Source organism: Leptonotus elevatus, chromosome 15 (genome assembly GCF_054856555.1).
Source record: "Leptonotus elevatus isolate MCC_2025b chromosome 15, RoL_Lele_1.0, whole genome shotgun sequence".
Classification (NCBI taxonomy): Eukaryota; Metazoa; Chordata; class Actinopteri; order Syngnathiformes; family Syngnathidae; genus Leptonotus; species Leptonotus elevatus.
In genome coordinates this window covers 14,257,369-14,272,848 of record NC_141253.1, presented here as the reverse complement: position 1 = coordinate 14,272,848, position 15,480 = coordinate 14,257,369, and the positions used below count along the sequence as shown (strand labels likewise).

The window sequence follows — 15,480 nt, the reverse complement described above, 5'->3', positions numbered from 1 at the left end:
AATTAAGTCTTCCTATTGGATGTAATTACTCAGTTTTTCCACAAGGTAGAGCCATGTGGTGAAAAATGATGGGTAAATAGTGTTCGGGTGTATGTTGAGGAGCAAAAGATGTCTCCTCCCAAATATTAGGGTTACTGCACCTCAACTTTGTTGTTTGTGCACAGTGCCACTTTACATCAAACACTGCTGATGCTCCAAACGCAATTCCGTTGTTTTCTGTGCAATGACAATCTTGAATCTGAATCTTAACTTTAATTTTGTACCACATTCTCTTACCACAACTCTCACCCCCTCACTTGTCAGTGCGTTTAGAGCCTTAAAAAAAAAGATAATTAACATCACTTTGGTATTATTATTTCAGGGGTTTCCCCAGAAAACTTGTTAAGATTGGTCCTGTCAATGTGGGGGGTAGGATGACTGGGTGGTAAAGCACATTTGTAGTTTATTTTTTTTTGTCTGGCAAGGCTTCTCAAAGTTGCTTCGTGCCAGTAAAAGCGATACAGACCCGAGGCCATGACAAAGGGGTTCAACAATCTTAAATATTGAAAATGTTCAATATTTAAGATTGTTGAACCCGACTGGATTTGGACCCTATTATCGGGACAAACCCAACACATAAAGACAATGTTATAAGACATAAGATTGTCGGGAATTTGACGTCCTTGGTCGGGAAGGGTGCAATATCGTGACAAAATTAGCCTGATTGTCTTTATGTGTGTACTCGGCTTAAATGCAGTAAGCCGTCCTGCTGGGTCAAATAGACTCCTCCATTTCAACCCATCCCTTGTTTCCAATTAACATAATATTGTACATATCAATGTTGTAGCTCAATATCAGGTAATGGAACTTATTTACCCCACAAGAGTGCATACCCAATGAAATGTGAATTAGTGCTGTATTATACTGAAACATCTTTAAGCTGTTTGTCAATAAAACAAAATCATTCAAACTGTCGTTCACCGTGCCAGCCACCTTTCACGCAGATGCGAACATTCGTAGAAAATGGCAAACAGAAAGGGCAAATGATTGAAATGATGAGTGGCTGGCTTGACTCCGTAAAACGAAAAGGCGGCTAGCTCCACCGCAGTGTCCGTTGCTCGCTAAATACTTGAAGTCAAACAATCATTACATTTTGTGTTCGGGTAAGTCGTCTCAGACAGTGCTCGAAATTTCTCGGCCTTGTTTAACTTAGCCTAGCTGATCTTAGCTTAGCTTGCTAGCCGTCAAAAAGAAGAAGACACGTTTGTAATATCGCCAAGTTGGCTCAGCAGGCGTCACGTGTGAGCGTTGTGTCGTAACTGGATAGCTTATAGGCTTTTGAAGCCATGTCGTCATATTACTACTCCCAAGAAATGTTTCTCGGCATACGATCATATACATTTACAGTATCGAGATTGGTGAACATTTGAGACAGTAACGGTCATGATTTATGAGTGCTTAAAATTTGTTAAACATAAACAAGAGGACTATTTTAAGACATTTTACAACTTGCCTTGCTTGCTGATGTTTGCAGGAGGATACTTGTATAATTTTTAATTAAAGAATTATACCTGTAACTCAACAAAAGATGCCCTCTAAGGAAAATATGAATTTTAAAAACAAGATTAAGTAAGCATTTAGTGTAAGTTTTTTTTTTTACCCTAAATTGAAAGCAGAATGTTTATTATGCAGTTTCTCATTAAAGAATTTTAAATTCAAAAAGCAATGCATGTCCATGTTTTTTATATAATTTTTTTAAATACATATTTGAAAACTTCTCCACAATTTTTTAGATTCAGCCATGACTATTTTCATTTATCAGACACGTACCAAATCATTCAGTGTGCCTACGGATTCATCGTGGTTTTTACATTAGAAAATAATTTGTAACATTCATTTTGTAAATATAACTCATGTTTTGAATGAAAACTATGCTATACCTATTATTTTTGGGCTTTTAAATTATTATCCTTGACAGACCTAGATAGTAGATACTGTTTCTTGAAGAGTCTGAAATATTGAAGTAAAGTCACGCAGACACGCAATGACACTATGGTCATCATGTTAATAGACAAAAGGGACAAGTAGGCGACGTATTAAAGGAGTTGGAATACTTTTCAGAGAATGTGGGTGGCTCTTAAAAGAGCCGTTGGTTTGAGGTAACGAGAGAGCGATTTACTTGGAGCTGGTGTACTTGGTGACAGCCTTGGTGCCTTCAGACACGGCGTGCTTAGCCAGCTCGCCGGGAAGCAGAAGACGCACCGCGGTCTGGATCTCCCTAGACGTGATGGTGGAGCGCTTGTTGTAATGAGCCAGGCGAGAAGCCTCGGAGGCGATGCGCTCGAAGATGTCGTTGACGAACGAGTTCATGATGCTCATGGCTTTGGACGAGATGCCGGTGTCCGGGTGGACCTGCTTCAGCACTTTGTACACGTAAATGGCGTAACTCTCCTTTCTCTTGCCTCTTCTCTTCCGGCCGGGTTTTCCCGGGGCTTTAGAGACGGCTTTCTTGGAGCCCTTCTTAGGGGCGGTCTTCGCTGGATCGGGCATGGTAACCGTGTCAAGTGTAGACTACAAGACGTTGTCCGATGCTAGGGAAGCCAGTGATTTTATAGGAGACTCGTGCAACGAGCAGTGTGCTAACGCCACTCTCTGATTGGTAGACAGCCTCTCGGTTTTGTGAGGCGCACACAAAAACCTCCCTCTGAAAAGCAGAGTCTTTGTTGGTCATTTTCCGGACCTGAAAGAGGACATGCACCGTAATTTGGCGCTTCCTCGTCACTTCGCAGGTGAATGAACTGAACAGAAAATCTTGATTACCACATTTGATTGATTTGGCTTGTGTCCGTTTTGCTTATCCTTCGTCTTGTGTTAGGGTCGGCAGCGACCCGTTTTTAGGTTTAACATGCATAAAAGAACCATATAAATTAGTTTATTGCATCAAGGCTTTTTGACTTTGTCAGGAACCTCTATTTCAACAAAATAAAACAAAAAAAGGTTTTCACTAAATTCTAAAATGCTCTGGTTGAAATGATTACATTTGTGTTGTTAGGTCGGTTTCGACCCAGTTATAAAAAATAAGATTATAAAGCAATAATTAGAGCCAAAACTGGATTCATAATTGCACTGTCAGCCAACACACTGACAGCCAGCTCTTCTCCCAATCCTGTGATCTTTAGGGGATTCTCATTTTGCCGTGTTTTCCAGTACACCTGCACAAAAACAAAACAAACAGAGATGGGCATGTCCTGACATGTAAGGTCAATTCATTCATTTGAAGGGTCATTTGACTTGCAGAGTGCACATCTCCAATTTGCAGCATACAAACATGAGAAGAAGATTTACAGCGACCCAAGTTCTGGATAATCTTTTTGATGAAAATGAGGAAGAGGACACAGAGCAGCATAGCATAGCGATGTGGATGAGCAGGTTTCTGAGGAGGAAGACAATGTGGAGTATCGTCCAGAAGACACAGACATATCTGATGAGTCTGATGAGGAGGTCACAGGTGGTGAAGCTCGTCCCACTGAAAGATTCAAGTCCAAAAATGGTAAGATCTTTTGGAGCTCAGTATCTCATGATGTACATGGCAGGGCAGCTGCTTCAAATGTCATAAAAATGACCCCTGGAATCACAAGGTTTGCTGTGACAAGAGTCAGTGACATCAAGACATGTTTCGAGCTATTCATGCCATTGTCACTAAAAAGAGTCATCATGGCTATGACAAACCTTGAAGGAAAAAAAGTCCATGACGACATGTGGAAAGATATTGATGAGGAATATCTGGATGCTTACATTGGTGTTCTTCTTCTTGCTGGAGTGTACAGATCCTGCAATGAGGCCACTGATAGTCTCTGGGACGCATCGACAGGCAGAAATATTTTCCGGGCAACAATGTCACTTCAGAGCTTTCGAACGATATCAAGAGTCCTCAGATTTGACAACCGAAATAGCAGAGCAAGATCTGACAAGCTTGCCCCCATCGGGGATGTCTGGGAGAGATGGACGCAACTCCTTCCACTGATGTTCAACCCAGGGCCAGAGGTGACAGTCGATGAACGTCTTGTCCCTTTCCGAGGAAAATGCCCCTTCCGGCAATACATACCCAGTAAGCCAGGGAAGTACGGCATAAAAATCTGGGCAGCCTGCGATGCAAAAACCAGCTATGCATGGAAGCTACAGATTTACACAGGCAAACCTGCGAGTGGCATTCCTGAGAAAAACCAAAGAAAACGTGTGGTCCTCGATATGACTACTGGACTGCAGGGTCACAATATCACTTGTGACAATTTTTTTTACCAGCTATGACCTTGGACAACAACTTCTCAGGAGGAAACTAACCATGGTGGGCACAGTGAAGAAAAATAAACCTGAGCTGCCTACTGAAATTTTGCAGGTGAAGGACAGGGCTCCACTTTCCTCAAAGTTTGCTTTTACAGACACAACCACTGTTGTCCAATATTGTCCAAAAAACCCCGGAATGTGATACTTATGTTTACTCTTCACAAAGATGCAGCTGTGTCATCAGGAAGTGACAAAAAGCCCACAATTATCCTCGACTATAACAAAAACAAAGGAGGAGTGGACAACCTGGACAAGCTGACTCCTACCTACACTTGCCAGCGAATGACCAGGAGGTGGCCAATGGTTGTGTTTTACAACATCCTTGATGTGTCTGCATGTAATGCATTTGTGTTGTGGACCCAAATCCACCAAGGGTGGAACTCAACCAAAAAAAGCAAGCAAAGAATGTTTCTTGAGGAGCTGGGAAATGCACTTGTCAAGCCACACATTGAGCGAAGGGAACGGGTGCCCCGAACCCCAGATGCTGCCATCTTGGTCAGACAGTTGCAGAGCTCACCTAGCACTTCGTCCACACCTTCATCACCACAAAGAGCATCCGCAACAGCATCCTCCTCAGCCAGCCCTGCCTCAACATCAACCAGAACAGCCACAGCCACAACCCCACGCAGGCCACCTGATTCTAAAAGAAAGATGTGTCAGGTCTGCCCAAGCAGTAAGGACAGAAAGACCAAAGTATTGTGCTTCAACTGCAAGAAATATCTCTGCAAAGAACACACTAAAATTGTCACTTTTTGCCACACATGAATCTAAACACACACACATGCATATTCTTGCACACAGAGACTTTTACTGTGATTTTGTTTTTTATTAGTTTTGGAAATAGTACCTAAGTGATTTCTATTGGTTTCATTTGCTTGATTGGTTGTCGTTTGTTTTACCTTGCAAATCTATATATTTTGTGTTTTGACCTGTTCTGCTTTTCATTTTGTGTTTATATTAAAGTTCTACTGCTGAAAAAATACTTTTTTTTGCATTTTTCTTGAAGTAAATATATATGGGTCGAAATCGACCCGTAACACCATAGATGTTACTATAGTCAATAATATTTAAATAAATAAATAAATAAAACAAATTAATTTAAGAGATGTGTTCTAATAGCCCCCAGTAATAGTCAGGTAACACAACAACCTTTTGTTTATTTATATGATTCTCTTGGTGTTTATTTTACCTTTTTTTTTATTTATTGAAAACGAGGGGTATACTGACAAAAAAGGCCCAGAAGCCCACACCAAAAACATTAAAACTATTATTTTCATGGATAAGGAAGCCTAACAAGCCAACCAAGAGATGAGAAATAAATTGGATGATATCTACTTGTTTTTAGTGTATTTTACAGCTGATTTAAGACACGGGTCGAAACCGACCCGTTAACATAAGAGATGGTAACAGAAAGTTAACACAAGACGAAGGTTATTTAGATAAAATTTTACATTTGAAAACGTGATTTTTAAACTCAATGGGATATTCATGGGATAAAGTGTTTTTCCACAATGAGTGCAAATTTGGTGTGCAATACTGAAAGGAAAAGCTTAAATTTTCAGAATGAGCTTAGTCTTTTTTTTTATCCATCATGTGGAGGTACCACATAAAACGTACTGCCACTATTAAATTACAGTAATGTAGTGTAAATCAAAATGGAAGCAGAGGTTGCACTAGCAAAAACGGTTATTGTATTGCATATAAAACTCAAACTCTTCCATTATTAAAGGTAATATTTCATTTGAAAATTTGTACTAATACAGCTCTCTAATTAAAAGCCAATTTATCACTGTACTACAAATGAAATGGACAAAAACACAAATGTTCACGTTTTAAGCAGTAAAAACTGCTCAGAGTCATATGATGCCTGGAGTAGTTGCATTTGTTATTTTTAATTAGTAATATTCAATGTTAAATTCTTAAATCGGTTTGTGTTTGATATGAAATGATTTCTCTCAGAGTAGGTGGGTGGCCCTTAAAAGGGCCTTTGGATTATTAAGGACAAAGAGTGAGAAGATTCAACCTCCGAAGCCGTACAGAGTACGCCCTTGTCTCTTGAGTGCATATACCACATCCATGGCAGTCACGGTCTTCCGCTTGGCGTGTTCGGTATAGGTGACAGCGTCACGGATGACGTTTTCCAGAAAAACCTTCAGCACACCGCGAGTTTCCTCGTAGATGAGGCCGGAGATTCGCTTTACTCCTCCACGGCGAGCCAGACGACGGATGGCGGGCTTGGTGATTCCCTGGATGTTGTCACGGAGTACTTTACGGTGACGCTTAGCGCCTCCTTTTCCCAACCCTTTGCCACCCTTTCCTCGGCCGGACATTATTGAGTTATGAGTAGTCACCAAAGATGATTAGAATGTAGTGGACTTGTGTTGCTGGCTAATTTTATAACAAGACTACGGACCTGAATGGGGACAGGTAGCCAAACTTGTGGGTGTGCGGAGGGCGTCACTCAGTAGCCATAAGCGATCGCTTCTGTATTAGAGAGAATTCCACTACAAATTAAGTTGTCTGATTCACTTAAAATCGCTTTATCAACCTGTAACAGACGTGTACTTATGGTTAACAAAATGAAAAAAACCAACAACTATATTTTTATTGACGCTCCGTTTCCTGCGTAAAAAGCAGGGAGGAGGGTGTTTGTACGCATGCGCACTATTGAGAAAACCACAAACTCTCACTACTGGTTTGCCGGCACAATACCTTCAGTTAGTCCAACATTCCTGATTAGCTTATCTTCTTTGGAGGACACCGTTGGATTCTGAGGGTTTGGATTTCGTACAAATGTAGTCTCCAGGCAGCATGCCATCACTTAACTAAGTTTTTTTTTTTTTAAGATAATATGAAGCGCTATTGTGTATTTCTATGTTTATACTGTTGTGCAGTTAAACAGAAGTTACTAAATTCCCCGTGTAGTCTTTTTTACATTGTTTTGGGGAAGTTTCAATTAATGCTGAAACATTTGAACACATATTTCTCAAATGCGAAAGTATGTGTAATGAATACACAAGTTGTGAAAAAGAAGTCAAATTACAATGCATTGAAATAGTAATGAGAAATTTCACTACTATTACATTCTCAGTAGGAAAACATGACAAACTATCTACAATCTTCCCAACACTGTCAAAGAGTTATTCAATACCCTGTCACTGACATGTCTTCTAGGAGGCCTGCACATGCACAAGTGTGAGCAGGTTCTCTGTGTGGTGTGCAACAAAAGTTTAATACAATTATTATATCGGGATGAGATACTGAATACATGTGATGCACAAGTCAAATAAATGTCAATATTAGCCACACGTTCAATAAAGTGCAAAATAAAAAAATGATACAATCGCGAGCAGTGTTTACACAATAAGCACTGTAATCTATCTATATGTCTGACCTACGTGATACTGATGCGGAAGGCAAAAGCATTCACACCAATTGTTCCCATGCATACAGTATGTATGTAGACAAATTTGTTAAAAATTCAGCTACTTTGTATTGTTTAAGACAAACACATTCCATGACTTGGATATAAAATTGAGAAGTGTTATCAGATAACAGACACAAGCCACAGGTTTCAGTCATGTGTGTTTGCTGCCCTCAGAAAACGTTGTCTTTTTCCAAAACGATAATCAATACTCGCTTGATTAGAGTTTCAATCCATGGTTGGACATGTTACTTTATATGTAAAACACTTTTTGTCAAATAGTATTTTACTTTAAACCATATTATTTTAGAAATGAGTCAGGAAATTCGCCGAGAAGCGCTGCTCACGACAGTGTAGAGGTGAAGTCTGGAAGCTCTGCAAAATAAATGCAGAAAGTATACGACTTTTAAACAGCTTCATTATGGAAATAAACAAGTGTGAGATCTATTAAAATCATTAAATTTTATTTAAAATGCTTCCAATGTTGTTTTTCATCATTTGAAATGTGCGGAGAAAACACAAGTGAGGAGAGTTTGTCAGCGCGCCGTGGAGCAAACTGCCCGATTGACTCTCCACGGTTCTCATGGTGCGTTTAAGTCCCACCTCTTGCTCGGGAAAAACTACCAGCCCGTTCAAAAGACAAATAGCAGGCATCATGACAGAAGTAGTACCAACCCAGGCTAAAGCGACCAAGAAGAAGGCGTCCAAACCCGTGAAGAAGAGGGTCGGACCCAGCGTCAGCGAGCTCATCGTCAAGGCTGTGGCCGCCTCCAACGAGCGCAATGGCGTCTCCCTGGCTTCCCTCAAGAAGTCGCTGGCGGCCGACGGCTACGACGTGGACAAGAACAGGTCCCGCGTCAAACTCGCTGTCGTTGGACTGGTGACCAAGGGAACTCTGCTTCAGACCAAAGGCACCGGCGCCTCTGGCTCCTTCAAGATGAACAAGAAGGCCGAGGGGAAGGCGCCCACTAAGGCAGCCACTAAGGCAGCCAAGAAGACCCCCGCTAAAGCCAAGAAGCCCGCCGCGAAGAAGGCGACGCCGAGCAAGAAGGCCAAAACAGTGGCAGCCAAGAAGACGGCCGCCAAGAAATCCCCCAAGAAGGCCGTGACGCCCAAGAAAGTAGCCAAGAAGGCCACCAAGAGCCCCAAGAAGGCGGCGCCCAAAAAAGCCCCAGCGGCCAAGAAGACCGCCGCTAAGAAGAGCCCCGCCAAGAAGGTGGCCAAGCCCAAAAGTGTCAAGAAGGCAGCACCCAAAAAGAAGTGAGTCAACATTTATGTCCACAAAAGGCTCTTTTAAGAGCCACCAAATCTCATTTAAAGAGTCAACGTATTTCTTGTCTGCTACTACATATGTCATATATTAAAAACACACATCATCCGTAACCCGAGTCAAAACTCAAAATGGAAAAAAAAAACATATAATTTAGTGATGTGTCGGTCGCGAACGAACCAGCTCTGAGAGCCGGATCTTTAACGTGAACGACGGGAGCCGGCTCCTGACTGGGAGCCGCTTTTTTCCCTCTTTTTTTTTCTCTCTAAAGCCGCATTTGATTGGTGAGTATGTGTGCGAGTGACGTCTCTGTGTGAGCAGCAGAGGGGGGAGGGGCACACGACAGCACGCTGCAAGCAGTCACACACACTCGAACGCGAACGGGAGGGAGGAGACGAGAGAGAGGAGAGCGCTTGTATAAACGGAAAGGTAAAAAAAAAAAACAGTTAAAAAATGAGTGACAAGAGAAAACGCAGCAATATATGGACACATTTCAATACAACAACTGACAAAACTAAGGCAGAGTGTAAAGTCTGCAAGACTAAAATTTCATATCGGGGAGGCTCTACAAACAATTTACACCGGTACATGAGAAGTTCTCATGTTCTCATTGAGAACTACTCATCCTTTAGTTCAATTGGAGGAAAAAAGGCAAATAAATTAACCTGATAATGAAGGTGCTACTGCAACTGTCGCTGCTGTGGCTGCAGTGTCTTCAGCATCATCCAGTGCACCACCACAACAACGGAAAATTACAACCCAGAGCTCTCTGGGCCAATTTTTGCAAAAGTCAATGACTCCAGCAAGACAAAAGGTAATTGATGAAGAACTGGCTAAAATTATTGCATGTGATTTCCAACCATTTTCAGTTGTGGAGGACAAAGATTCAGAAGGTTTATTCATTCACTCAATCCAATGTATGCACTTCCAAGTAAGAAAACACTCTCCCAAAAAATCATCCCAGGCCTGTAGGACGGAGAACGTGCTTCACTGCAAGAGAGGGTTAAAAAAGCCACAGCAGTTTGTCTAACAACAGACAGCTGGACTTCCAGAACCACCACATCCTACTTGTCAGTTACATGTCACTTTGTTGAAAGTTTCAAAATGGTGTCCTGTCTTCTGGATTGTTTTGAGTTCAGTGAGAGACACACTTCTGAAAACTTAGCTGAGGAGCTGCTCAAAGTGGCTGTGTTGGTGACAATGCAGCTAACATAACCAAAGCAATTATTTAAGTTCATTTGTAAATAGTTAAATTTTCTTTTTTTATAACTGTCGAGTTTATAAATAAAAGTGTATTTTATACAACAAACATTTGATATAGTGCAATTTTTTCACATTAGTTATTCATATTGCGCAGTTTTAAATTGTTGTTGGTAATATATTGATTTAAGCGACAAAAAATCTAAAGAGCCATTTGGGAGCCGAAAGAGCCGGCTCTTTTTAGTGAGCCGAACCAAAAGAACCGGTTCCCTAAAAAGAGCCGGAATTCCCATCACTAATATAATTAATTAATCAATCAATAGGTGTTGATTTATTTGGGGTTTGATTCAAAATCAACAGTAAGGATCAACACTAAGGAAATATGACTTTTTATTCTTAAACTCATTTCATTATTTACATATCAATAAAAAACATTCATGTCATTGATTGTGTTAAAACGGACATTTAACTCAATTATTTTAGCTTTTCGTTATTCTTTTCTATCATCAGACCACTGTTTTGTTGTAGGCATTGATAGTTACGGTTCCAAAAGCGTCTGAAAACTGAGACAACAGTGGAAATGGAAGTTTTAATTAATTCATCGGCGAAATTATAGTATCTTAATATAAACCCAAAAGTTTGAAGATACACAATGTATCTGTGCGCCGGTCGGACCAGACATAATTCTAGGTATTGTAATACTAATCAATTGCGTGTAAAATACCCTACGTTGTCACAGTAGCTGCTCATTGATTGGCTACTTGAAGCGGGGGAACGGTTGTCCAATCAGAATATCCAATTGCTCCTCCAAAACTTCCATACGATTGCTTTACATCAGGGTTAATGCATGGCATTAGTGTAAGAGTGCACCAATATATTTATTTTAAATTGATAATAGTTAAAAAAAAAAAGAAAAAAAAGGGGGGATCAAAGGCGAGCGGGTTAAGTTAATTGCCATATACTATGAGCTTTATACCTATACTGCTTTCATAACAACCAAATGTGCAATGCTTAAGATAAACCTACTTTTAATAAGGATCATCATTACTCTTATCGAATATAGAGTCATGATGGAATTTTTCTTTCAGTTGCAAATGTGGTGGCTCTTAAAAGAGCCGTTGTTGTATGACTATAAAAGCTTAAGCTCTCTCTCCACGGATCCGACGGGCCAACTGGATGTCTTTGGGCATGATGGTGACCCTCTTGGCGTGAATAGCGCACAAGTTGGTGTCCTCAAACAGACCCACCAAGTAAGCCTCGCTGGCCTCCTGCAGAGCCATGACGGCCGAGCTCTGGAAGCGCAGGTCGGTCTTGAAGTCCTGAGCGATTTCCCTGACCAGGCGCTGGAAGGGCAGCTTGCGGATGAGCAGCTCGGTGGACTTCTGGTAGCGACGAATCTCACGGAGAGCCACGGTACCGGGCCTGTAACGGTGAGGCTTCTTGACGCCGCCGGTGGCCGGGGCGCTCTTGCGGGCTGCCTTGGTGGCCAGCTGCTTTCTGGGGGCTTTGCCGCCGGTAGACTTACGGGCTGTTTGTTTCGTTCTTGCCATCTTCGAGTATTTCTCCTCCTAAAGTAACCTAGTGATGTGAAGGTGACACGCAAGTGGCTTTTAACCGCCTGGTTCGACTGCGCAGGAGTGACGCGCGCTCAGACCGGCGCATGCTGATTGGTGCGCAGATCCTGCTTGAGCTCAGCCCCGCCTGGAAGACAGACCTCCTGCCACAAGGCTCGCTGCCAATTGGAGGGAATTGTGTTCAAACTGGCCGCCAAAATGCAAAGTTCCTCTCCGCGCTGAAAACCTCTTCCCTGGTTGGCCTGACTCAAAACATCGCGCGCATTTAGAAGCTATTAAAGCAGGACTTGTTCCGTCGAAGGGTACAGTTTTCTTCGAGTTTCCACTCCAGAAAGACAAATCAAGATGAGCGGCAGAGGAAAGACCGGCGGCAAAGCCAGGGCAAAGGCCAAGACTCGTTCCTCCCGCGCCGGACTCCAGTTCCCGGTCGGTCGTGTTCACAGACTGCTGCGTAAAGGCAACTACGCCCAGCGCGTCGGTGCCGGCGCCCCCGTCTACCTGGCGGCCGTGCTGGAGTACTTGACCGCTGAGATCTTGGAGTTGGCAGGCAACGCAGCCCGCGACAACAAGAAGACAAGGATCATCCCCCGTCACCTGCAGCTGGCGGTCCGCAACGACGAGGAGCTCAACAAGCTCCTTGGCGGAGTCACCATCGCCCAGGGCGGCGTGTTGCCCAACATCCAGGCTGTGCTTCTGCCCAAGAAGACCGAGAAGGCAGCCAAGTCCAAGTAAAACTACAAGCAGACATCTGAAACACCAAAACGGCTCTTTTAAGAGCCACACACTACTTCCTTTAAAGAGCATACTCTCTTAAATAATTGTGTTGTACCGATGATCTATACAAAAGCAAACAATGAATAAGCCAATATATTTCATCTTCATATAAAAGTATGACACTTTCATTCTCTTATTTTGAAAGGCAATTACTCGTCTGGGTGTACATTTGTACAACGTAGATTCATTGCCCGACTGAACTCTGAATACTTGAGGTTACTTAGGATGTTTTTTTGGTGTGTACTTTTTTCCAATGACAATAGCCATTTTGTACGTCATCGATAACATGCGCTCGTGTGGTTAAGTGTACATGAGATGCACATTGCTTGTTTTACAAAACACATCATCTAGTTGAAAGCATTATCTGTATATTACTGTACAAACTTAACAAGTAGTGTTGGGATTTATGGCTATTTGACAGGAGAATCGTTCACTTAAAAGAGGTATTGTTGGAAAATCGTTCTTTGTTTCCCGTGTTCATAATGTTGATTATCAAACTCAGACAATGAGATCGGTGAAATCGGGATTTATTTTTACATAAGCTTATGGACACATGAGATGGCCAAACGCCGCCATTCTCTCCCCCGTGTGTGTGGCTCCTCCCCCAGTTCCAGGCACTAGTATTCTTCCGTGACTCTTCAAACCCCTCCCCGCCTTCTTCTGCCAATCCTCTCCTTCTCAGACAGTCACATGATACATCAATACACATCACCGAAGTGCTCCCCCTCACCTCACAAGATAAAGATTTACGTTGTTTTCAGAGCAAGAAAATATGTCACTAAACCCCCTCCTGCTCAACCGGTTTGTAAAAGACAAAGGAATCTAATTAACACATTCGCTTCAACCCCCCACATGACCTCGAATTCTCACACAGAGACATACTGAGTAAATTAAAGCAGTCATGTCCACTTCTAAATAGTAATATTATAAATCAGTTATAATTAAATGAATACACGTCAGTATTCAAAAGACTGGCTCTTTTATGCTTTTTAACATTACTTGAAATCAGCAATGTTATACTTAAAGTTGAACGTCTCTCTATAAAGACTGTTCCCATCGTTCACATTGACGAGCCATTCAAAAGACTCGATTCGTTCATGAACGTCACTTCACTATTCATAAGCAATCTAATTTAGATAGGAGGAAATATACTAAACTATTCAATACAAAAACTAACTTTTTAATTAATTATGAAGAGTTTTTTTTATTTTTATAATGGCACTTGCTATACAGTGATACATCAAAGAATTCTATGCTGACTTGTTTTATAAACTTTTTTGTTTATTCTGTGACAACCGAGTAGAGCCCGGTGTACTGTTTTAAAGGAAGCAAATGTACAATAAAATAGATGGATACATCTTTTTACATTAGTTGCACACATTACTTGTATCGTGTATTCGTGAGCATGAGTCAGCAGGATTTGAAAGGTGTACAGTTCAGCTGCAGACATTTTGTATTTTGCAAACTGAACCTTACATTGCAGCCATTGTTTCTGTCTCTTCATCATTCAGAGGTAATTTTCTACATATAATCGGTCATTTGTACCAGTGTAAAAATGATTCTGCAAACAAAGGGCTGAGTGAACTATGCAACAGGTCGTTTGAAATGCTGATTATTGTTGTCAGAACATTTTGCACAGGATTTATTTTTGAATCAATCAAACTTTTAAATACATGTTTGTTGGATTTATTCATTTAATTAAAATCATAATTGTCTAGATTAGAATGACAGGGGGGAAAAAAAGAACATTTATTTTTTGGCCATATCGCCCAAACCCACCAAAATGTGTGATCTTTATGTTAAAACTGTGCATATTAAAGTGGCTTATATTAACGTTAAATATACTTTTTAACAGGAATGCGCGATATCGGTGGCAGATAACTATTGGCAATTATCAGCCAATTTGACATACAGATAAACCAGATAATAAAGAAATCCGCTGATAATAATAGACATGCAACTTTGGTCCATCTGTTGTGGCTCAAGTCCTCAACCCCTCCCCTCTCCTATGGTAGTGTCGCATATTTGTGACGTCATGCTTGCGACCTCATGTTCACAGAAGATGCATGTCGCCAATGTAGACTTTAGCCTAGTTTATTTGTTTTGGATTCCCGGAAGTTGTCACTGACATCATCTCTTACACTGACCAGAAGATGGCGACAGCGTAACGTTTGAAGACGGTGAATAGTGTTCCGTCACAATCCATCTCCAAATTAACCTCGCCAGCCAGATTGACATTTATTAAACCTATATCTATGAATAAACTGTTTTGCCATTATTATCAAAGTGTTGGGCATTATTTACCTGTTTGCAGTATCGTCCCAAATTTAATATCCTTAAATTTTAATGTGGGTAAATCACGGTCCTCAGAAATCCAGCGTCGAAATGCTTCCCAAAATATCTTGGTGTATGTATGGACATTAAAAAAAAAGTTAATTGAACAGTCAAAGTTGTCCCTAGGTGTGATTGTGAGTGTGGATGGTTGTTTGTCTCTGTGTGCCCTGTGATTGGCTGGCAACCAGTTCAGGGTGTACCCCGCCTACTGCCCGAAGCCAGCTGGGATAGGCTCCAGCGCCCCCCGCAACCCTTGTGAGGACTAAGCGGTAAAGAAAATGGATGGATGGATAAATCATTAAGATGTTTTAGATGTGAGGCCACCCAGTAAGAATATATTGGTACAATGTGGCAGCCGTGGCTCAGGGTGTATAGATGGTCATGTAGTAACCGGAAGGTTGGCTGCTTGATCCCCACTCTCCCCAAGTCATGTGTCATTGTGTCCTTGGGCAAGGCGCACTTCACACACAAGGTGCGAATGTTTGGTGGTGATCGGAAGGGCCGTAGGCGCACACTGGCAGCCACACTTCCGTCAGCCTGCCCCAGGGCAGCTGTTGCTACATAAGTAGTTTACCGCCACC

General features: G+C 41.7%; 5 protein-coding genes across 5 annotated transcripts; 2 read left to right on the top strand and 3 right to left on the bottom strand.

Annotated features, from left to right (window-relative positions):
• Positions 1–2,154: 2,154 nt before the first annotated feature.
• LOC147162081 (histone H2B 1/2-like) lies at positions 2,155–2,530 on the bottom strand. The gene has a single exon (XM_086096905.1). The coding sequence runs from the start codon at positions 2,527–2,529 to the stop codon at positions 2,155–2,157; it is 375 nt and encodes a 124-aa protein (XP_085953031.1). The 5' UTR covers position 2,530.
• A 3,811-nt stretch (positions 2,531–6,341) lies between these two features.
• On the bottom strand, positions 6,342–6,669 carry LOC147162080 (histone H4). Its single transcript, XM_086096907.1, has one exon. The coding sequence runs from the start codon at positions 6,651–6,653 to the stop codon at positions 6,342–6,344; it is 312 nt and encodes a 103-aa protein (XP_085953033.1). The 5' UTR covers positions 6,654–6,669.
• Positions 6,670–8,392: 1,723 nt separating this feature from the next.
• On the top strand, positions 8,393–9,011 carry LOC147162079 (histone H1-like). Its single transcript, XM_086096889.1, has one exon. The coding sequence runs from the start codon at positions 8,403–8,405 to the stop codon at positions 9,009–9,011; it is 609 nt and encodes a 202-aa protein (XP_085953015.1). The 5' UTR covers positions 8,393–8,402.
• A 1,965-nt stretch (positions 9,012–10,976) lies between these two features.
• LOC147162078 (histone H3) lies at positions 10,977–11,767 on the bottom strand. The gene has a single exon (XM_086096893.1). It carries the CDS (start codon positions 11,765–11,767, stop codon positions 11,357–11,359), a length of 411 nt encoding a protein of 136 aa, XP_085953019.1. The 3' UTR covers positions 10,977–11,356.
• Positions 11,768–12,109: 342 nt separating this feature from the next.
• LOC147162077 (histone H2A) lies at positions 12,110–12,523 on the top strand. Its single transcript, XM_086096898.1, has one exon. The coding sequence runs from the start codon at positions 12,137–12,139 to the stop codon at positions 12,521–12,523; it is 387 nt and encodes a 128-aa protein (XP_085953024.1). The 5' UTR covers positions 12,110–12,136.
• Positions 12,524–15,480: the final 2,957 nt, after the last annotated feature.